Source organism: Esox lucius, chromosome 22, assembly GCF_011004845.1.
Source record: "Esox lucius isolate fEsoLuc1 chromosome 22, fEsoLuc1.pri, whole genome shotgun sequence".
Taxonomy (NCBI): Eukaryota; Metazoa; Chordata; class Actinopteri; order Esociformes; family Esocidae; genus Esox; species Esox lucius.
Genome location: NC_047590.1, coordinates 8,224,526 through 8,248,364, shown reverse-complemented (window position 1 = coordinate 8,248,364; position 23,839 = coordinate 8,224,526). Strand labels below are relative to the sequence as shown.

Below are 23,839 nucleotides of genomic sequence, written 5' to 3'. Positions count from 1 at the left end.
TCTATGATATTCTCTAGATAATGTACTGTACTGTAATCCAAGGTTTTTTTTGGTTGGGGGGTGGCCTGCCAGTCCGGTGAGGGTTTGGTCTGCCAGTCTGATCAGGGTTTGATTTGCCAGTGTTTGGTCTTCCAGTAGAGTCAGGGTTTGGTCTGCCATTCCGGTCAGGGTTTGATCTCCCAGTCTGATCAGGGTTTGGTCTACCAGTCCAGTCAATGTTTGTCCTGCCAGTCCGATCAGGGTTTGGTCTGCCAGTCCAGTCAATGTTTGTCCTGCCAGTCTGTATTAATTCATATAGTTCATTCTGGACAAGGGCATGATGTCCACACAGGCCCATGAAATATTAAAGCTACATTTTTGATCAAGATGTTTGGTGACTGCAAGTCCCGACCCCCCTGGGGAAAGGCTGTGTGTTCTTCTGCTAGACAGATGAATCTAAATATTTATACATAGCCTGAACAGTGCAGGGGGTAGGGCCTTAAAGATGACCATGGGTAGAACTACTGTAGCGGTGGTGGGGCACCTTCTTGACAGTGTGGGTCTGCATGGACATCAGGATTCCACGACTGGAAGACCATACACACAGACACACCCACACACACACCCACACACACATCTATTTTGTACCGGACCAATAAACATTGATCTGATTTGTACGGGATCAATAAACATTGATCTGATTCAACTTAAAATGACCAGAGCAACAGTAAGGCTTCTTAGGTGTCCATCACCTCCCTCCTCCCTCTGTCCATTACCTCCCTCTGTCCATCACCTCCCCTCCACCCTCTGTCCATCACCTCCCCTCCACCCTCTGTCCATCACCTCCCCTCCACCCTCTGTCCATCACCTCCCCTCCTCTCTCTGTCCATCACCTCCCCTCCTCCCTCTGTCCGTCACCTCCCATCCTCCCTCTGTCCATCAACTCCCATCCTCCCTCTGTCCGTCACCTCCCCTCCTCCCTCTGTCCATCACCTCCCTCCATCCTCCTCCCTCTGTCCATCACCTCCCTTCATCTCTCTGTCCATCACCTCCCATCCTCCCTCTGTCCGTCACCTCCCCTCCTCCCTCTGTCCATCACCTCCCTCTGTCCATCACCTCCCTTCATCTCTCTGTCCATCACCTCCCATCCTCCCTCTCTGTCCGTCACCTCCCCTCCTCCCTCTGTCCATCACCTCCCCTCCTCCCTCTGTCCGTCACCTCCCCTCCTCCCTCTGTCCATCACCACCCTTCGTCTCTCTGTCCATCACCTCCCCTCCTCCCTCTGTTTGTCACCTCCCATCCTCCCTCTGTCCATCACCTCCCCTCCTCCCTCTGTGCATCACCTCCCCTCCTCCCTCTGTCCATCACCTCCCTTCCTCTTCCCTCTCCATTCTGTCTGTGTTCATGAAACCTCCCCAGAGTTAGGCTGTCTGCCTCTCCACTTCTCCTCTCCTCCCCCTCTCCTATCCTTTCCTATCTTGTCCTCTCATCTCCCCTCCCTCTTCCTATCCTCTCCTCATCCTCTCCTCCCCTCTCCTCTTTGTTACAGTGTGAGATGATGTTGTGCACAACATCCACCACAGAATATTCTCCATGTAATATCACAAAGTAACGGTAAAGTTTTTAAAACATCACTGTTTTAACATCACTGCAGCAAATTGAGAACAATGTTCTAGCAAACACGTTTTATCCAAACATTATATAGAATAATCAGCACGACTGGACCTTTTTACATTTTGAGAATTGTTTTTAAAACCTAAAAAGAACATTTATAGGATTCTTCACAATGTCACCGACAGACTGTGGTGTTACAGGTTACTGAGTAATTATGTGTTTTTTGCCTCTCAGGCTCTAAATGGTTTTGTCCTGGTCATCGCTGCTGAGGGGGTCATATTCTACTCCTCTCACACCATCCAGGATTACCTGGGATTCCATCAAGTAAGTCTCTGTTTAGATCTCACTCATGCTTACACGTTATAGTCAGGTGAAAGGTACATCCGATGGAAAGGTGTTTTCTTTTATTTGGACATAGGGATATGTGTTCTAAACCTCAACGCTGTTGACAGCTGAAGGTAACCTAATTTAAAAACCGGGAAAAATAAGTACACCCGCTTGTGTCAACTGTTTGCTGAAATATCTTAATGTAGCTGTTTCTTGTAACTGTCTATCAGTGTCACACATTGACCGGTTGGTATTTTGGCTAATTTTCTTCACAGTACTGCTTCAACTGTGTCATATTCAAGAACTGTATTGCATAGACAGCCCCCATTTAGTCTTCCCACAGCATGTCGATAGAATTGAAATCTTGGCTTTTACTCTGCCATTCCATTAGCCTCCATTTCCTTTTAAGACATTCTGTTGTATCCTTGTGCGGTTTGGGTCATTGTCCTGTTGTAAGATTTGGTTCGGCTATGGCCTTTAGACAGATGGCTCCACATTCCCCTCTAGAATTCTCTAGTACTATATGGAAGTCATGGTTTACTTAATAACAGGAACTTAGCCAGAGCCTGTGGCAGCAAAGCAGCCCCACACCTTAATACCACCTCCTCCATGCTTTATGACTGGAATGAGGTACTTCTGTTTAAAGGCTGTTGAGTTTTCACTCAACTTGGCATCTGACAGTGCGGCCAAAAAATTCCAGCTTTGACTCATCTGTCCGCATATTGTCCCAGTCGTTTTGGACTTTACCCAGGTGATGGCAAATGTCAGACAAGTCTGTTTTTTGTTTTCTGTCCTCCCATTTTAGGCCAAGTTTGTGCAGTCTCTCTCTCTCTGATAGTGGAATGGTCTTGAAAATTCATTTTATCAAGAGAAGTCTGTAGATTACCCTGTGGTGCTTTGACACTTCTTTGAGCAACTTTCAGTCAGCTCTTGGCCTACATTTGGTGGTATGGCCTGTCTTATATAGATTGCCAGTGGTCTGGAATTTTCTCCCATTGTAGATTATGTCAATTCAATGGAATGATTTACTTTGAATTGCTTGGAAATAACTTTGTAAACCCTTCCAGGCGCATGGGACTCGAATAGGTCTATTGGCATGATTTGTTACCGCACACCCATAAGGTTAAGACCAAATCAGACCAAGTTTCTATCATTTATGGAAGGCAGGATCCTCCCAAGTTAATCTCTCTTGATTTTTTTTTATCATTTGCACCTGTATTGAATACTCCAGAACAGAGGATTGTAATACAAGCACAGAGCAAAATGGTTTATTAGGAAACAGTTCAACAGGAAAAAACTCAGGACAAAAACAGGTAATCCGGTAGAACGACAACAAGACCGATCAGAAGACTAGAAGGGAATTCCAGAGGCCTTGCAGGAGGTTCGGAACACCAGGTATCAAGTAGAAGGCCAAAGGTACAGAGAGGCAGGCTAAACAGGGAATCCAAGGCTGGCATGGTGGTCAGAACGGCTAATAGGGCAGAAGTACAGGCACGGATTAGACGAGAACAGGAGAACCAAAACAAACAGGCAGAGAATCGAGAAATGGTCATCAAAGTCAATGGCCTTGGTAAGTAAACGCACAATATAATACCTCACAAAGGGCGACTGACTGGGGATAGGAAGATAGGAAACAGGTGATCAGAATAAAGGTGATTGATTAAGAAGACTGAATTTGGTTAAAACAGAAAGATGGTTAACATTTTAGGAATTCATACTAACGGTTTCAATACTTCGATCTGAGGTTAAGGATACAGTTTAAAAAAGGCGTGGAGTGGAGGGGCATTGTCAACGGTGATGGCAGAGTAGAGTAAGCCACGGCTTGTAGCTCCCAGGTTCCTGGGTTTCATCTCAGTGATAAGCAGTCTTTTTATGAGACAGCTCTACTATGATATTAGGGCTGCACAGAACAGGAGGGGATTGAGAGAGGAGAGGAGGGAGCAAGGACCTACTGATGTACTGTTCAGAATAGTCCCAGAACACCAACCGATGTACTTTCCCAAACAACTGATGTGCTGTTCTGAATAGCCTCAGAACACCAACTGATGTACAGTTCTGAATAGTCCCAGAACAGCAACTGATATACTGTTCTGGATAGTCCCAGAACACCAACTGATGTACTGTTCTGAATACTCCCAGATCAACAACAGATGTACTGTTTTAAATAGCCCCAGCACACAAACTGATATACTGTTCTGAATAGTCCCAGAACGCCAACTGATGTACTGTTCTAAACTGTGGCAACTCCTTAGTTCTCCGTAGCTGTGTTTAATCGTATTAAAGAAGTGCTTAGTGTGACGGTTTTACCTAGGGCCCTTTAATTCCTTCTACCCCACCTCTGGCCCCTTGCTTGCCCCAGGCTTGCCCTCTCTGGCCCCTTACTTGCCCCAGGCTTGCCCTCTCTGGCCCCTGCTACCCAGCCCTGCTCTGTACTCAGAGTCTTATCTTACCGGCCTCAGGGTCTCCTCTGATGAGTCAGACCCTGAGTCAGGTCAGACAGGAATCAGAGCTTATCTGTAGCTCGTGGGCTATATATATCCAAAGACGTCTAGAAGCTCACTGATTGTGTCTGCTTCGCTATGCTGCTAATCATTGGTACAGCTCCACCCTGAGATGGATATTTGTCATTAGATTGGGTACTTTGCTTCCCTCCAATGTATGTCATTTATTTTACACTTTTGTCCTGAGGGCCTCCTCTCAAGTTTACTACGTATTTTCATTTGGCAATGAAAGCATGTTGTAGACAATGCTTGTAGAGAATTCTGCTCTGATTGCATTTTGTATTTCTTACTGGATCTGTTTTAAAAATGTACAGCTATATAACACATTAATAAGCAATATCTAACACCCCTTAGAGCTTCATTTTTCTTCTTTTCGTCTGTCTTATTTCACCTGCCTCCTTTTCTTGCTTTCTTTATCCCTTCTTTTCCTGTCTTTTTTCTCCCTCCACACATTTCCCTCTTGTTTTTTATCCCTCTCTCTCAGTTAATTTGGTGTTAGTACTAGTTTCTACTAGTTTCTGTGGAATACATGTTCCCACAGTGTGACCCACACCTCTCAGACTATTCCAACGCCCATCACTTCACATTTACGACACTAACTGAAATCTGCCTGGACGTGGCTGCCTGTTGTCAGGCTGTGGCTATGGTGATTATAAGTATCACTGCGATGCTAGTGTGATCTGCTACCTCAGGCGGTGTTGTGTCCATAACAGCACTTGGCAATGATGAACAAGCCTTGATGTCCGATTTTTGCATCCGCGTTGTGAAAATGTTACAGTGTGCACGGAGGAGAACGGCAAATTGTCGCGGGAGACTCGTCCAATTGATATCCCCGTCGGCTTTTGAGTCAAATCTCACTTGGCGTGTAACTGGAGTGGAATTAATTGTGATGTAGGAAATGGGGTTCTGTAAGTCCTTCCAGCTCCAAAAACTGTTTGTTGTCAGGAAGCAGCTGGAGGCATCGCCCACTGGCACAATTCTACTCATCACCAGCGACAGCTCTTGTCTAACGGAGATGTTGGTTGCCAGGTAAAGAACACTGTCGGTGAATGCATGCCCCTTTCAGGTCAAGGGTCAGGACAAAACACTGTGAATTTTGTAGATTATTTTCCCGGGTCCTCAAATTCAATCAATCAAATGTATTTATAGAGCCTTTTACAGAGGCACCCGGCCTTAAACCCCAAGGAGCAAACAACAGTAGTGTTGAATTTCAGTGGCTAGGAAAAACTCCCTATTTTAGGAAGAAACCTAGAGAGGGTCCTGTGTTTTGGTCCACATGACCGCTCTGAAGATCTCTCTCCCTTGTTTCAGATGGATGTGATGCACCACAGTAAGTTTGACCTGAAGATCTCTCTCCATTATTTCAGACGGATGTGATGCACCAGAGTGTGTTTGAACTGATCCACGCTGAGGACCAGCAGGAGTTCAGGAGGAACCTTCACTGGGCTCTTAACCCCCCGGCCATGCCGCAGCCGGCAGAGCCCCCCCCGGGTCAGTCTCTCGCTTCCCTCCTCTCTCCCTGTCCGCTATGTTTATTACTGGCACAGAACATGATCAAACCAAGAACTGCACAAGGAGCGTTTTCTTTACACCGTGTTTGTTGTTTTTGTAAATGAACAGGAGTCATGTTTTTCTAGTGTAGATGGGCAATGATGTCAGTTGTCACTATCTGAGGTAACATTGGCCATGTTTCCCGTCAGATGCTCCCCACAACAGCTTAGTGTGTACTGAAGTGGAATGAGTGGTGATGTACGAAGTCTGGTTCTGTATGTCCTTCCAACTCCGTAAACAAAATCAGAAAGAAAAATTTATTTGGGAAGCAACTAAAAACATCTCACAGTGGCAAAAATAATTCTACTATTATTGCCAGCGGCACCAACGGCACTTGTTAGGCGGAGATTGAATACAAAACGTCACAGAGACGTGAAGGGTTAACCCCTAAACACAACTGACTCTTTGGCCTCGGGTGGTCTAGCACTCTTAAGCCAGTGTGTTCAGTACGCACACAACTGTTGCTGCCACCCACAGCCATTTCATTACACTCCCCCCTGTCCTCCCTGCTATGTCGCCTCTTCCAAATAAACCAAGAAATGACAAGAATTTACCTTGATAAAGAATAAAAAACATAGCTGACCCCTGGTTCCCCCAGCTGAGCTCTTTACGGTGGGAGAGGAGAGACAGAGGCATGTGACCTTTATCGGGTGCTCCCTGAGTTGCAGGGTAAATGTTAGAACACACATACAGCCGTCTGTTTTAATCACTCAAGAGTTAGAAATAGCTACCATAGCATTACCGTGGTTACTCTTACCTAAGACGGGCACAGCTGGAGAGAGGAAAAGACAGGAAAGCTACAGACACAAACAAACACACACACACACCATACATAATGTAGGAGTATCTGAACCTAGATGAACTGTGTTTACCTCTTTTAAACTCAGTGAAGAGACATGTTACACTGTTAAAATGGTGTTTTAAAATACCAGAACTTGTGGTAATTAAGCTACCACCAACTTTTGCTAGGCTATTGAAACACATCATACTGAGAGGTTTTGAAACATTCATGTCTTCTTGTAACACCATTTAATCGGGAACTGGGAGTACTACCGGAAAACGTCGTAAACAATGTTTCACACGCGTTCTGTTTAGTGTAGAACTGGATGACTTCTTCTCGAGTATGTTAATGTTTACCACAGTTTATGAATCTGATCATTTGGCAAGTTGAATCCACTTTAGCAGGTTTTGTTAGCACAGACCTCTAGCCGCCAGTAGTAACTTGAGATTTGGAGGGTTTCCTTTCATCATGATTCATTACAAAACATGGCACAAAATGCTGCTTCTTTTGTAACACAAGTCAATTGTTTACATTCTTCATCATAACCTTAAATGAAAAAGTACATATATTACATAATATTTATATTTGATGATTTGAACAGATACATTATTTTAATTCATTTAATCCATTTAAACCTGTCTTTGTTATTGCTCTGTTATTCCTAGTGGTCAAAAGCATTGGGTCATAAAAAGGGTACTAAACGCCAGGCTAAGATGCTTTTAGGTCATTGCTGCGAAATATATGACATAAGAAAGTATGGATACAGGTGCCATCAGACGTTAAGCCCTAACCTTTGGAACATTATGATATAGGAAGTATCGGTGCCGGTGCCATCAGACGTTAAGCTCTAACCTTTGGAACATTATGATATAGGAAGTATGGGTGCCAGTGCCGTCAGACATTAAGCTCTAACTTTTGGAACGTTATCATATAGGAAGTAAGGATGCTGGTGCCATCAGATTTGTTAAGCTCTAACCTTTGGAACATTATGATATAAGAAGTATGGGTGCCAGTGCAATCACACGTTAAGCTCTAACCTTTGGAACATTATGAGCTATCAAATCAGTTTAAATTCCATTTGAAAGAAGAAACTCCCAAATTCATATAAAGACATTGACTACAAACCATATATGTCTACATTATTGTTATTTATGTTAGAGTGACTGCTCCGCCCCCAAGGGGCCAAATCTACAGAGGCTGCAAATCTATGAAATATACATCTATAATCTGGCCTTTATTACAGTTTGCACTTTTGATTCAAATACTCAGCCTTCCTATTACGATACCAAATAAAAAATATTTTATTTGTTTAGGAATCATTGTAAATTGTGGTCTTGATCACAGCCCTTAAATTGTAGAAGGGTGTATTATGGAGTTGAACGGAAAAGTTTTACACCCCTGCAAGACAAAAATGAACCCTCGTTTGGCATTTAATGCAGCCATTGAATACAGTGATCTGTTCCTCAGATGGAGAGCCAGTGCCCAGCTCCTCTCTGGTGACCTACAACCCAGACCATCTGCCTCCTGAGAACTCCTCCTTCCTGGAGAGGAGCTTCGTCTGTCGCTTCCGCTGTCTGCTGGACAACTCGTCAGGCTTCCTGGTTTGTACACATATCAAATTCCTACAATGTCAACCCAATACACGTGACCGCTGGCTGGACCGATGTCCAGAGGATCGCAGCGAGTCCACCCGGTCTTGTCCGTGGTGTCGTTCGCTACACGTGAAATGCATGTATGTGCCTATGAGTGTATGCTATGCGAGCCTCTGTACTTTTCATGTGTGTTCTGCACCCTCTCGCTTGCATGCATACATCTGCTGGTAAGAGTGTGTGTGTGTGTGTGTGTGTCAGATCACACCTCCTGACATCAGTGTTATTAGTAGAGAGTGTTCCTGCCACGGGTCCCATGACTGTGCTCAGCCGTACCAGAACAAAGGCCTGGGAATACGTTGCCTGGCCCGGTCCGGCCCATGACCCGGGGGAGTCCCGACGTGAGCCCCGCAGCCCAGGTGGCAGGTGCTTTACAGGGCTGCCACGGCAACGCTATCCCCCCGTTGTCATCCCAGCGAATCCCTTTAGGGGTGTTGACCTGCCGGGACCTCCCCCTTCAGAGCCCACCTCCCTCTGCAGCCTCAGCTCTGTCCCACAGTGCTACTGACCACTTCTGACTCCTGCCCTTCCTCTCCCTTCAAAATCCCCCTTCAGAGCTCGGACCCCTCCCCCTCCCTTCAGCTCCCCCCTCGCCTTATGGTCCCCACTTCCCTCCCCTTCAGTCCCCACCCCCCCCTTTTAGACTCCTCCCTCCCCTTTAAGACCCTCACCTCCACCTTTTCCATCGTGCAACCCCCCCCCAGCCCCCCCCCCCCCCCCCCCCCCCCCAGTACTCAGGGGCCAGCTGAAGCCATTTTCCTCTTAGCTAGAAAAAGCATGGCTACCGTTCAAACCTGAGTTCCGTTATCCTTCCATCCCCCTTCCCTGTCTCTCCAGCAGCCCAACACCCTGGGGGCCAAAGAGGCTATTTTCTTCCAGCTAGCTGGGGTGCCGTGGAGATCCTATTAGCCTGGTCAGAGTGGTGTCGTGCCACTTCAGACCACGGTGGGATCAGAAGCCACTGTCCACAGCCACTAATCCGTCTTAAAAGAGCCGCAGAGTCGTGGGGAAAAATGGGGGCTTTAATCTGCCCTACAGGCGAGGGAACCCGGAGGAGAATTTGCTTAGTCAGAATCCGGGCCGGCTGGTTACCCTCCTCAGACTGAGGTGTTGTGCGACACATGAGGACAGAGCCGGAGCTCGCGGACTGGTTGGAACACAGGGACGAACTGCTGTCAGTGGGGGTCTGTGAGAGGAGCCGTGTTGTGCCGGTGCAGTTAGATCAGCGTCCTCCCAGAGATGTGGATTATGTCGGTGGGTGCTAACTGGAAGCCGTCATGCAGGGCGGTGGTGGTCCGCCTGCTGGGTGAGCTGAAGGAGGAGACTGTGGTATGACACCCTCACCCCCTGCTCTCCTTCGCCTCTCCTTCTCACCTTCACCCCCTGCTCTCCTCTGCCTCTCCTATCCTCTCCTTCTCACCCCCTGCTCTCCTCTGCCTCTCCTTCTCAGCTTCACCCCCTGCTCTCCTCTGCCTCTCCTTCTCACCTTCACCCCCTGCTCTCCTCTGCCTCTCCTTCTCACCTTCACCCCCTGCTCTCCTCTGCCTCTCCTTCTCACCTTCACCCCCTGCTCTCCTCTGCCTCTCCTTCTAACCTTCTCCCCCTGCTCTCCTCTGCCTCTCCTTCTCACGTTCACCCCCTGCTCTCCTCCTCCTCTCCTAACCCCTCCTTCTCACCCCCTGCTCTCCTCTGCCTCTCCTAACCTCTCTTTCACACCCTCACTCCTGCTCTCCTCCGCCTCTCCCGATCTCTTCTTCTCATGATCACAGGGCATGACTACTCAGTGAGGAGGTGGAAGGAGGTCGGTTAAACTAGGGGCACCCCCCAAGTCCGTAGAGGTCATTTGCGTGAGCATTAAGCCCAATTCATGCCTCTGATTCAATTCCATAGCTTTATTTTTGTAATCCTCCTTGCTATTTGAAGGATTCCTGACAGCACGGCCACTCGCCCTAAGCTCAGCAGAGTGAATGATCAGGTGCTTGTTGAGATGGTGAGAGATGGCCGTGAAACCCATGGCGTCACACAGGCCTCGCACAACACAACACAGGCCTCGCACAACACAACACAGGCCTGTAGCAGCGGAAGGGCGAACAGAGTTGAACCCAAGCTAGACCAGAGACGTCCGCATGGTTTTTGAACCGGTGCAAACATCAGTGAAGCAATAGGAGACAGTTTCTATGGTTTTATTTGTGTACAGTTCTCTTTGTTTCAACAACTACACACTACAGCAGTAAGGCTTGGCAGCCCCTGCTACATGATCAGTCGATCAAAGGGTTTTTATTAAGCCCTTATTACATCAGCGGTTGTGCTGAAATGCTGTGCTCATCTGTGTTGGCTGTGTATACAGTCTGAAACCATATAGTAATCATTATGAGGTTAATCTATTTAAAACACATATCCTGAAGCTGTTTGTGATGTTGATTATTTATCACAAGACACTGTGCATATAGCCTATTTATAGTAATAAACTGCTGGGCAGAGAGAGCGCTGAGCTCCAAACAGCCGGTTCTGTACACATGGATCCGTGTACTGAAGACAGGCGGGGTAGGAAAATGTTTTCCACGGTATGATCGATCTGACTACCCGTAAATGCCAAGGGAGTTATGGTTATGCAAAGACATTTAAAACGTTCATTCATTGCAGCCGTTACTAAACTGGTTTGATTTGCCAGAAGCTGAGATGAAACAAATAATAAGTTAATTAGTCAATTAGCAACATGTGAATGTTGACATGATATGACAATATTCAGATGAGCAAGGAAATATTTGGTCTCCCACTGTGTCTATAGCAATGGGAAGCCATATTTTGGCAATAACTGCATTCATTTTCCTGATTTATTAGACGCTTCAAATAAAATAACAACCTTTTTGTCCAGGGTGAATTTTAGAATTTTGTATTCTACTTTTTAGGATTATTGAAAATGTCAATTAATTGATAATGGATTACAAAGTTATTTTGGTGCGTCTGTCTCATCTCAGCAATGCTTTCCTGATGAGAAAAATAGACTGGAAGCAATAAGTTACTCTTCTTAAAATTAGCCTGGCTTTGTATGATGCTGTACTTTTGCTTGCGGTATTGCATGTCTCAATTGATTACCGTGAGTTCTAAAACTGTGGAGTCGTTTTGGAGTCGTTTCGGAGATGTTACAGTCAGTCACATGGTGTCTCTGGTCTAGTTTGGCCCATAGGGAGGAAATGGACAAACAGGAGGAGGAGAAGGAGGACGAGGACGAGGGCGAAGAAAAGGGGGAATAGGGAGGACGTGGCGCATCTTCAACTTACCAAGAAGAGACAGAAATAAGATCCGCTACTTAGCGCTGTCTTGAGCTGCGTCCTAGCGTCTCTAGCCATCCTCTGAGTAGTTGATGTAATCACTCTGAGGTCTGAGACGACAGAGGAGGAGGCAGCTGCATTACAGTCATCTGGGCTTTCATCCCTGCCATGCCCTCTAATCTTCACTAGCTCCCTTCTGCCCTCAGTGTCCCCTCAGCCCTGGACAAGGATGCATCCCAAATGGTTCCCTATTACCTGTAGAGTGCTTCCCTAGGCAGTGCATCTGGTAGGGCACCGCATAGGGAATAGTGTGTCATTTAGCTGACAGTGTTAATTCCAGGCATCAGGCTCCTAGTCTGTGGTTAATATACACCAACCATATGTTGGATTTAATCTGACTGTAGTAGAAGGATAATGAACAAGTTAATTGAACCTTTTTGCCGTTCCTCGTTAAAGCGCTGGGATGTCTAATTAGAATTGCCCTCTAGCATTCAACTATATTATAAAGAACAGGAGACGCTGCTTTCATGTTATTTTAATTTGGCTCTGTTCTTTTTATATTGGACATTATTCAACATCTCATTGTTCATTTTAGTGATTCCGGCTGTCTCAAACACATTTTCCTTGTTTGTTAGAATCCCATCCAAATCTTGCAGACCATGCAATCTTAAGAGGCTACTGTTTGGCTTTGGATGTTCATTCTTTGCTAGGACTACCAGATTTAATCAGATAGTACATTGTCATTTCTTATACTTTAATCATGATTTATTTCTTTTTCTGAATGTATTGAAAATACACTGAAAACATAAGAAGTTGGAGAAAAATGTTGTGCTTTTGCAAAATCAAGGAGTCAATTACTTTACTTATATTAAATTAGTGCTCACTTTGAGACATTTCAGAATTTGCGATTCATTGTTTGACAGTACAAATTTCTTCCCATGAGGACGCGCTGCTTCACCTGTTATTCATCTGTACAACAGAGTCTGACTTCCAAGACAGGTGCCTATCCTGTTAATACTAAAGTAGGAGACTCAAGCTGACACATTCCAGCTTAAACAATGTTTTAGCTGGGTTTGACAGTTGCAGGTCCATCGATGATTCTGTTGGCTGGTGCCATCTTTTGCTTTCACAGTTCTGTGATCATTGGTACTTAAGTAGCAGAGGACTATTCAAGGCCAGTGCTTCTTTACGTTAACAAAATGTTTCTTACTAGTCAGCATTGTGGGCAGAAATCCACAGGACAGGTGTGAACTTTAAAAAGTACACCTCACCTCTGTAATTACTCAAAGTCAGTTATATTTACTGAGCATAATCACTGTCAGGAAATGCTATGCTACCATGGGACACACCCTAGGGATGTGATAGACCAACCACAATTCTCTTTTCCAATTCCTTCTGAGGTGGCCTGACATAAAAGAAAATGAGTTACAGTATAAGTGACATGACCTGTGAATGTAAATCAGACCACCTTCCTCAACCAAGCGCACATCCTGGTCTGGCCTTCAAGGTTCTGGCCTTCAGGGTTCTGGCCTAGCCTGTAGTGTTCTTCCTGGGATTAATCAGGGTTCTGGCCTGGTCTGCATGGTTCTGGAATGTAGGGTTCTGGCTGGGATTAAGCAGGGATTTGAACTGGCTTGCAGTGTAATGAATGGGGATGAAGGGTTCTTGGCTGGCCGTCAGTTTTATGGCCTACAGATTCTGGCCAGGCATTTAAGGTTCTGGCCTGCAGGGTTCTGTTGATGACAGGGAGTCCTGCCTTCATTCAACTCAATCAGGGACACAGAGAGAGAGAGGCGGACTCAGAGAGGTTCACCCTGGAAGACTGGTCTCTCTCTCTCTCTCCCCAGAAAGGATTGTTGTTAAAATTTTTGTGTGTGACAGGAAGATACTAAACAGTTGAGTAGAAAGAATGCACATGCAATATCTTTGTTTAATGAACCAATAGAAGCACGCAGTTTAATCCACTTTCAACTTCAACGCTAGTAAGTATGATTGAGAAATGCGCATTTGAAAATCTGTATTATTATTCCGAGGTGTGGTTTTCACGATCAGCACATCCCACAGTCCCAGAGACAGGCTGCTTACAAACTGACCCAGCTGGGTCCCAGGCCTCACTGGAAGACCCATGTGTCTGTCCGGAGGCCCCCGTCCAGCGTGTGGTCACCCAGGCTTGGGGCAAGCGCCAACGTCAACTTGGCGTTCGGACACAGCCACCACTAAGAGCCAGATTCACTACAAGGACGTGTGTGATAGAATCAAATTGAATCTACATCATAACAGTACAATATGCTCTGAGTGTGCTTATACAGTACAATCTGTGTGTTCTGTTGATTCAGTCCTTCCAGAATTGGAGGCAGATAGCCTAGTGGTTAGAGCAGTGGGGCCGGTAATTGAAAGGTCGCTGGTTCGAACATCTTAAGGCGATCAAGCGAGAAATCCGTTATAACATAGATGTGGACACACACATGTATGTTGGGTCTTGGTCCATGCCTCTGCTTGTCTTTAAAGTCTGAAGTTGGAGGGGAGGCCTCTATGTGACACAGTATATCCATGTCCTAGCATCGCTTGACTCCTCTTCTCAAAACCTGGGATCAATAAGTAGAGATTTTCTTTCATATACTTGCATTCTAATGAGCATACCTGCATAGTCAGATGTGCTGGATTCTGACTTTTGGGAGCTTTTCGGACAATTCCAATTGGTGCCATTGTACCAAACAAATACCAGCTTAAGTAGTGCTTCTAAGATTAGTTGCATATATACAGTATATACAGGATATTGGCTTCGGAACATGAAGAATCCTGTGAATGTACTTCTGGTACCTGTCATACCAACCAGCCGTACTTGTTTCTCTCCCCCCCCTCCAGGCGTTGACCCTCCAGGGCCGGCTGAAATTCCTGCACGGTCAGAACCGCAGGCTGGATGATGGCTGCAACGTGCCTCCTCAGCTGGCTCTATTTGCCATCGCCACGCCCCTCCAGCCCCCCTCCATCCTGGAGATCAGGACCAAGAACATGATCTTTAGGACCAAACACAAGCTGGACTTCACCCCCATGGCCTGCGACGCCAAGTATGCCTGCACTCCTCAATCTAACTTGACCCTGTGTCAACATGTCAGTGAAGCCGGGTGAAATTGCTTCAAGCCTTTCAGTCAACGGACCACAATGTAATCTGACTGTACGTTAGCTAGTTTTTCCTGCTCGGCTGTTGCTAGGGATTTTTCATTTGTATTTTTTTCCACTGTAGTGATTCCTTTCTAATTATATTGGCATCGGTTTGACGTAGTTACGCATTGTGGCCTACAAAGTATAGTCCAGTGGTCTAAGCCGCCTCAGCAGATGTAACTCTCTCTTTCACCGCTGGCTGTGCAATAAAGCTTAAAATGCCTGAATATATATTTTTGTAATTAAGTCGCGATAAGTCAGACCTATTTCCGTTAAGGTCCTCTTGTGTAATGGTCTCGGGAGTACGTCACATGTTCTGACTCAACTGACCAATGGCGTTGTTGTCGCGTCACAGGGGAAAGATCGTTCTGGGCTACACAGAGGCCGAGCTACGTGTCCGAGGTTCCGGCTACCAGTTCATCCACGCAGCCGATATGCTCTACTGTGCCGAGAACCACGTTCGCAGTAAGGCTGTTAACATTGAGACATAATTAATTATCCCTGCATGCTCTTTGTCTGCGCATGCATGCTGTGTGCCTGTATTCTATATATTACCTTTCTGTGCGTTAAGTCACTGCACTATGTGCTGGTTAAATGTATTATATTGGTGGCAGGCAGACACAGCTACATGACTCCCTATGCCCAAGCTGTGGCTGTCGAAGAATGGGGGGGGGGGGTTACAGTGGGGTGGGGAGCAGTCGTTTCGGCAGGAGCTGTGTCCTACTTAGCATGTAAACCTGGTGACCTCGTTCCAGAAGAACATTAAGCATCAACAACATCTATCTCACTCCGTCTCAGCATCATCTTGCTCTTTAGTGCTAGTTTGTAAATATTGATTCCCCCATATCTCTGAGCTTTCAATATTTATCCCCCTTATCTCTGGGCTACAAATGTCTATCCCGTATCTCTCAATTTCCAGTCGCTCTCATTAGTACCAAATCGGCCACAGAGTCAATGCACCCATTTTTGCATTTGAAATAAAGAATGGCTAAAACTAAATTGCTTAACCGCAATAGATTTCTGTTGAGATGAAGGGAGAATTAAATGTGATGGTCACTGTTTTTACTGAATGGGGAAAAATAAAATACTACTCATGATTAGCAAAGTGGTTTGAAAATCTCAACTTCCACATTTTAACACACAAAATATTGACTGCACTGGGATTTAAAGAAATCTATTTCACTTCCCAAGCTCTGAAATAAATTAAAATCCTTCGTCTTTGATGATTCCCCCGGACTCTGGTCAATGTGATTCCAGTGATCAAGACGGGAGAGAGCGGCCTGACGGTGTTCAGACTGCTCACTAAGGAGAACCGCTGGAAGTGGGTCCAAGCCAACGCCAGGCTGGTGTACAAGAACGGCAAGCCTGACTACATTATCGCCACCCAGAGGCCCCTGGTGTAAGTGCAGCTTCAGCCTCTGAACTTCAGTTGCTTAACAGTAAAATAAGTTAATTAGTTTACCCTCCACAATGTTTTGATGAAGGTGCATTCCTTTTTAAATACAAGAATAATTAACAAGTATACAAGTTAACAGAATATATACTTTTAAAAGGGCTATTTTCACTGAGCAGGTAGTTTGAATATATACCTTTTTAAGTGTTTCTCCAAAGCATATAGTTTCTTTCCCCTCTTGTTCCCAGTAAGGGGGAGGGAAGTACTTTACATTCTGTTATCCTAATCAGTAGTGTACTTGTTTGAAGATATAATCCACTGTCAAGGGCATGTAACACCAGAATTCCACCACCCCCATTTTACATCTATTAAACTGCATGCAGCCAATGAACTGTAATTAGATTTTAAGATTGCTTCCTGATTGGTTCCCCAAACCTGTCGATCTCAGGGAGGAAGAGGGAGGAGAGCACCTGCGGAAGCGTTCCATGCACCTGCCCTTCACCTACGCCACGGGGGAGGCCCTGCTCTACCAGACCAGCTACCCCATCCACGGCCTCACCGACACGCTCCAGCCCAAAGGCAAGACCCGGTCCAAGAAGGGCAAGCTGGACAAGAACTCCACCAAGGAGAGTGGCGGTCTGGACCCCAGTTCCCTGCTGGGGGCGCTGATGAGGCAGGATGAATCCGTGTATGTGTGCCAGCCGGCCGTGGAGCCCAAGATGTCGTTCCACAGCAGTCTTTTCAGCGACCGTGGCGATGGGGCGGGGGACGGCGCCGGGGGGTATAGCGGTGGCCCGCTAGGCGGGGATGGGGGAGGTGATATTCACGGAGGGTTTAGCGGTGGCCCGCTAGGCGGAGATGGAGGAGGGAGCTGGAGCGCCATGCCCAATGGAGTCATCGCCAACACAGCAGGCCCCATGGGCCACCCTCTGTCCAGCTTTGACCCGCTCCTTACCACACTTGATTGCTTATCTTTGGAGGGGGATGAGACCTGCTCTAACAGGTGATTGTATATTTGTATTAAATGTATATTATATTCTAAGGGCCGGTTTCGCAGACACGGATTAAGCCTATTCTAGGACTAAAGAATCAAGTTCAATAAAAAACTCTCATTGAGCTTGTTGTTTTAGTCCTAGACTCGGCGTAATCTGTATCTGCGAAACCGGACCTATCATTTTTCACAATTGAATTTTGTGTAAAGAGCCTTTGTAAGGAAGCCTTTGATACCCCTCAAATAATATGTATGATTTTTTTGTATTTATCTGTTATCGTCCATCCAAAGCAACACTAAACATTTGAAATGTTTCATAACAGCGAGCTGTTCTCTGCTCTGGAGAACCTGGGTCTGAACGCGGAGGACCTAGAGCTTCTGTTACTGGACGAGAGAATGATCGGGGTGGAGATGGACCCGGACTACATCCCCTCACTCAACGACCTCCTCACCAACAACGAGATCCTCTCCTACATTCACGACTCGCTGGAGAACCGGACCGAGGAGGGCCAGGTTGGTGACGGCCACGCGTCCACCCCACGAGCCCCAGCCTTGACATCCGTCCCCGCCTCAACCCCGACCCAGTGCCCTGACCCTCTCCCTGGCACCGGCCTAATCCCAGACCCCTCTCCCCACCGCCAGGCTGCGTTCGCGGCGCCTACCTCCAGCCCAACCCCCGACCACCCGACGACCGCTTCGCCGGCCCCCCGGGCCACGTCGCCCAATCGGCTGTCCTCTCACCGACCACCGAAGCAAGCCCCCATAGTGCAACTCTCCCAGCAGATGCAGCAGCACCTCGGCTCAGTGAAGCCGGTTCTCACGAAATACCCTTGGCCCCCGACGACAGCTGACGCTCCCAAGCCAAGCCAGCCCGACGCTGTGCTGCGGACCGAATCCCTGAGCGCGGCTCACAACGGACACCGGGTAGCCCAGCGGCAGCCGGACGAGCTCAACCGCCAGCCTCAGGCCCTGGTCGACGGGGAGACATCCCCGTGGCAACCCCAGCGCCGCGACAACATCCCTGGCCCGAGCCGGCACCAGAGGCAGCTCCCGCGGGTCCAGTGCCACGTCAAACAGCAGGCGGACGGCGCAGTCCTCAACGGGGTTCACTTCAACCCCGGTTGCCAGGGTTACAGCTTCAGCCACCAGGTGGGACTTATATCCAGAGGGGTTAACGGAGCCTGCTCAAACGGGCACATGGACGCCAGCTCAGCAACCACGACGGATGCGGTCACCTGCGTAGATTACGCAATGGGTGATGCGACCAGCGCGGGCGTGGACATGAATGGGGTTAAGATGGGGAGCGTAGGTCTCTACCAGGGACGGGGTGGGTTGACCGCCAACTCGTACCACCCGGAACTACACAAACAGCAGCAGGTCTCGTCCGCTTACTTCCCTAGCACACCGTACTCTCCTTTGGATCACATCCTGGGCCTGACACACCCACAGCATGCCACGCCTTCTCCGGACGCCTACGGCATATTCAACAGCCCCGCCAACCAAGATGCCGCTCGCGGCAAGGTAAAAGTGCCAATATTTACAAAATGGGGATTTTTTTTTGGTAAATCCAATATGAGGCTTTGTGACTCTGTGTTGCTTTGCGCTGAGCTGTTTGGGTCGTCTTCGTCCTAATGAGACGCACTTTGTCATTCCGTGACGCGGTGCAATCGACCGTTCTCTGTGAAGTCCTCGCTGCAGCATGGAAAACCCAGACACGGGCTTGCTGGAGTTGCTGCTAAGTTCAATGTAAGCCGGATCGTGATGTGAACAGACATGCAGTGTAAACAGACGAGTGGAGAGCAGGGTCACCGCCGCTTTAGAGAGTCTGTGAATGGGAAGTAGGTCTCGCGTGTAGACAGGGTCCACAGCCACGCCTACATCTGATCCTCAAGTATTGCACCACAATCAAGTCAACCGTTTAAATTACACTGTGAAGGCAACCGTCGACTGTAGCATGAATTCCATGACATTCATTGTATCTCAGGTCCAGGTGGTTTGGGTGTTCTGCCATAAAAAAAAATCATAACCAACCATTACACCTGGCCCTACCTAAATCGGCCATTAGATGTTCAGAGACTGCTGCCGTTTTCAGACCCCTTAGTAAGTCTTCTATTCTCAAGAGTAGTGTTTTAAATATGCGTCATGTGATCGTACTGCAGTGTAAGTGTGAATAGAGCAGCTCCGGCTTATGGGTCAGCCCAGCGGTTTCTTCAGAGCTCCCAGTGTAAACATGGCTTCCAGTCACAATGGCTTTGAGTCGAGCAGGCTAGTCCACGTCCATGACTGCTACCTCATGGTGCTTCATGCAGTACAGTGCCGTTACTGAAAAATACCCACAGTTGGGCTACGTTTGCAGATACGTGTGATACGCCGTAACTCGTTTTAAAAACTCGCTTAATTCTTGACATTCGTTGTTAGCTGTAACGTATATGGAGCGCATATACATTGGTTTGCAGACGTGATATCTCTCCATGTTTTCCTTTACAATGTTTCACCTGTCTTTTAGATTTTTCACACACATGCATCTTTTGTGGAAGGTATGGGTTTACAGGGTAACACTAGAGAATACAGTAGAGTACAGTAGCTCTGACAAGGCGGCACAGTCATCATCAGGCCTTGGGGCAAAAACTGGTCTATAGATCTGCACTCATTAGTACCATACACTGTCTCCATGCTCGACAACAGCTTTCTCTCTTCATTGTTGTTGTTGGCGAACGACAGAGTTGGTTGGCCTCTTTGTGGGGAGAAAGAAGGGAGGAAGGCAGAAATAGGGAGGGAGGGAGGGATGGAGGGGGTAGAGCTCATACTGAGGAAGGGAATGGACCGCTAATGAACAGAATAACATTGAGTTCCACAGACCAGGGCCGTAGCTCCCAAGCAGCGCTGGCTACCCAGACTGGCGGTCATTCATGTCCCACTCGGCTTTGACTGTGTTGTCCTTCAGGGTCAGCAACCACGGGCTCGGAGGGACACGGACCCGAGCGGGCCAGTCAAGCGTGAGCTGCCCTGACCTACAATTTGAACATAGCCATTACCTAATGCACACAGGCACAGTAGAATGTGTGGTGGGCTTGTGTGTTTGTGTACGCGAGCGTGTCCCAAATCCACGCTCGTCACAGGGGGTGAGGTCTCTCTCGGGCGACCGGGTGTTTGGGGATTTAGCAGCGGGAGACAATAAAAGATTAGTGGAGTTTAGCCTAGCTAAGGTCTGTCTGTGTACGACCTGCTGCATTCCAGGTGCTCAGTTGCCTGCCCCTGTGGCGGCCTATAGTATGTATACAGTATCCCCATTAGGATTTGTGCCTAGATGATGCGTAGTTAATCCAGTTAGGACCAGTGCACTGAGCGGGATTACAATTAGGCCGATGGTAGGATCTGTCACTACAGACACAGAGGGGATTCCCTCACCGGAGTCACACCTTTTGGAGTGTAAACAGACCAGAGCTCGGTGTTTGTGCCAGAGTCAGTCTGTCTGTTGTCTTGGTAGATTAGCCGCGTAATCTGTGAGCCATGCTAGTTAGCTTCTGTTGTTAGCGCCTGCTACAAACCAGTTAGCTGCTCTATTAGGGACTACTAGAAACCAATTAGCTACTTTATTAGCGACTGCTGCATACCAATTTGCTATTTTCTTTGCAACTACTACAAGCCAGTTAGGTACTGGAAAGCGACTACTACAAACCAATTACATATTGTCTTAGCAACTACCACCAGCCAGTTAGCTACTGTGTTAATAATTACTACAAATCAGTTCCCAAATGTATTAACGACTACTGCAAACCAGCTAGCTACTGTACTAGCGACTACTATTATCCGGTTAGCTACTCTATCCTGTCTGATAAGACCTTTCTGTGGGTGTGTTTTATAGATACAGGAAACACACCCTGGTGTAGCATCCTGTGGGTTTGCCCTGAACTCTCCTTTCCACTCCTCTGTCTTCCCTGACCTCTATGTGACAACACTCACTGACCTCCTCGTTTCACGGAACAGAGCCCCAGTGGAGTGATTATAGGTAGTACCATCGAAAGAACACACCTCTAATGGTCTTTTGTTGTCAGATGGAAACCGGCTGCATCTTCAACAACACCAATGTGGCCTACACAGGGAGCCGTCTACTGACCAATGGGGACAGCCAGACAGCCAGCGACGGCCTCCTCAACCCACCAGACGCCCTCCAGTCCCTGGCCACCCTCCCCGACACACAGACTACTGGCTTCTACCTCTGAGAGGAGGAGGAGGAGGGTTTGGCATAAACAGAGACAAGAGGAGGAAAACAGGAGAAGGAGAAAGAGAGGAGAAGAATAATGAAAAACAAGGCTATGTCTAATGTATGTACAACGGACTCAGTACTCTGTGAAAGGGCTCAGGGTCTGCTCAGTAAAACACGAAACACATCTTGTAGGAAAAGGAAAAATAAGATAAGGCGTGGTTGGTTGTGAGAGTTGCAGTTCCGCCACCACTGTGAATTTCATTGGTTTCTTTAGTGGGTGTGCAAAATACAGTTTACAACAAATGATTATAAGAGAGAGTTTATGCAGAGAGAAAGTATTTCACCTCTGTCATAGCTACAGTGCTTCACTACACTCTAGATTAGGGAAAGTGAATGTGGATATGCAGAAGGATTAATGTGGAATGTCCTAGCATGGAGATTAAAAAATGCTATGAAGAGACATGAGTCTGATTAAAGATCCCCAAACGAAATGAACCTTTCATATATTTTCTAGATGCATTTTAAGAGATCAGAAGCATAAATAATTGGCCAAGTAATGTATGTCTTTTTATACATTTGAAAAAGTATTTTAAGGCCTGACATACATTTGCAAACATTCTTTTTAAAGATTTGGCCAAATCTTTTATATTTCATCTGTTGTAGATCTTTTTTTCTGTACGAGAAAAAGAAATCTCTAGACTTATTGTGAGGCGGAATGGAAACATTCTGTTTTATATTTTATGTTTAGTTGTTTCATTTGCCTGAAGAAATTAAGAGCAATTCATTCTGGCCTATCATTTTTGGTTTTACAGCATTTTCTTATAGGTTGTCCTCTTATAGGTTGGTGAGATGAACTAAGTGAAAGAGATCCCATATTATGCTCAGTTGGAATCTATGAAGAGGGAGAGGAGATCAGGGGAAGGAATGACCATAATGGTGTTTATTTTCATGTTCCATTTTAGAATTAAAAAAGTTTACAGTACAATGATGTTGTGCATAGATTTAAACAGCACTTGAATCAACTGAAGCATTTTATTCTTTTCTTGACTGGCTACAGTGTGAAATCTCTTACTAAGTTCCAGACTACAGTAGTAGCCTCTGATGCAGTTTTGGAGTCAATTCAATTTGTATTTCCTCAGGAGTGGAAATATATTATATATTGTTTTTATTGAAAATGGAATTGAGTCCAAACCAATGGCTGTGTCATGGTGAAACAATCTGCATTCGCGACCCGTTTCTGAGACAGAGACACTTGGAACAGCAGAGGACATTTGCAGTGGGCCCTGAAAACACACAGTTGTCCATGCGTTGACTGAGTCCTAGTCAGACTCAACAGCACTGATACCAAAACCAAATGAGTGGACACATCTTCTAAAGAGATTCTGTAGTTGTCAATGGAAAGTTTCATTGTTGAATGTGTTGTGTACATTGTAAAGGAGTTTTAAAAAGATGCTGTTACTTCATTATAAAAAGGTGCTGAGAAAGTAACTTTATTATTAATATCGGTACGGTTAGGTTTTGTATGCCTTCTAAATGACACCTTTTTCCCTATGGACCCTGGGTCAAAAGATGTGCACTATAGATTATAGGGAATAGTGGGCCATTTGGGAGGCAAACTGTGGCATCAATGTCACAAACAAATGCATTTACAGACTTACAGCCTATCTTTCTATTTGTTTATTTAGGCTTTTTGGTAAACAGATGTTTCTTCAATGAAATAGATTTATCTAAATCAAACATGAGATCAAATATATGTAAAAACAAAAAAGCCAGTTGACAATCAATTAAGAAAAAATACAGCTTTAAAATAATGCTTGTCTAAATAGTTAGAGGTGATTTCTGTTTTTTTTTTTTACATTTGTTGCAAGCACTACTTTAAAAGCACTGCTCCTTAAAAGCTATTTTTCTCTAGCACAAAAGGTAGGCTTGTAGACAGTAATTTTGGACTAAATATTGTATGACTGTTGTCCCTACAGTTCTGTGTTTTATTTCAGTCTTGTGTGGATGATGTTTTGTCACTTAAACTCAAAAGAATATGGTGCCATACTAGTGATAAACTTTTGTTATTGTAAAATCTTTTTTTATCACTTTGAATTTATTTTGATATTCTAACACACGGAAAGTTATGGTAGATGTAACAAAACAATGCAGTTCAAATGTATTATTGGATCCTGGAAATAAAGGATTTGTGCAATCACAATAAAAAAAAGAAATAGAATATTTGTGCATAGGTCATGACATTTTGTGTGTCCACCCCAAAAGGAAATGCTCTGTGTACATTTTAGTGGAAGGGTCCACCATATCAGCTTCACCTTCAAGACTCACAGACCTAGAGCATTTTGCCAGGTCCGTAGAAGACACTTCAGTGTGACAAACAGGCATTTATGAGACAGATGCTGAACGGATTACAGA

The 23,839-nt window shown here is 46.1% G+C and overlaps 1 protein-coding gene across 5 annotated transcripts in view; it reads left to right on the top strand.

The window, feature by feature from the left end:
• Positions 1–23,619, top strand: part of ahr1b (aryl hydrocarbon receptor 1b) — a 42,152-nt gene extending 18,533 nt beyond the window's left edge. For 4 of the 5 annotated variants that reach the window (XM_010891048.3, XM_010891047.3, XM_034289745.1 and 1 more), the window contains 9 exons: positions 1,828–1,917; positions 5,789–5,912; positions 8,221–8,354; positions 14,540–14,742; positions 15,192–15,301; positions 16,094–16,235; positions 16,678–17,232; positions 17,544–18,741; positions 21,276–23,619. In XM_010891048.3, the coding sequence (XP_010889350.2) occupies positions 1,828–1,917; positions 5,789–5,912; positions 8,221–8,354; positions 14,540–14,742; positions 15,192–15,301; positions 16,094–16,235; positions 16,678–17,232; positions 17,544–18,741; positions 21,276–21,443 (2,724 nt within the window). In that variant the 3' untranslated portion in view covers positions 21,444–23,619. The other variant, XM_020042541.2, reaches the window with a different exon arrangement.
• Positions 23,620–23,839: the final 220 nt, after the last annotated feature.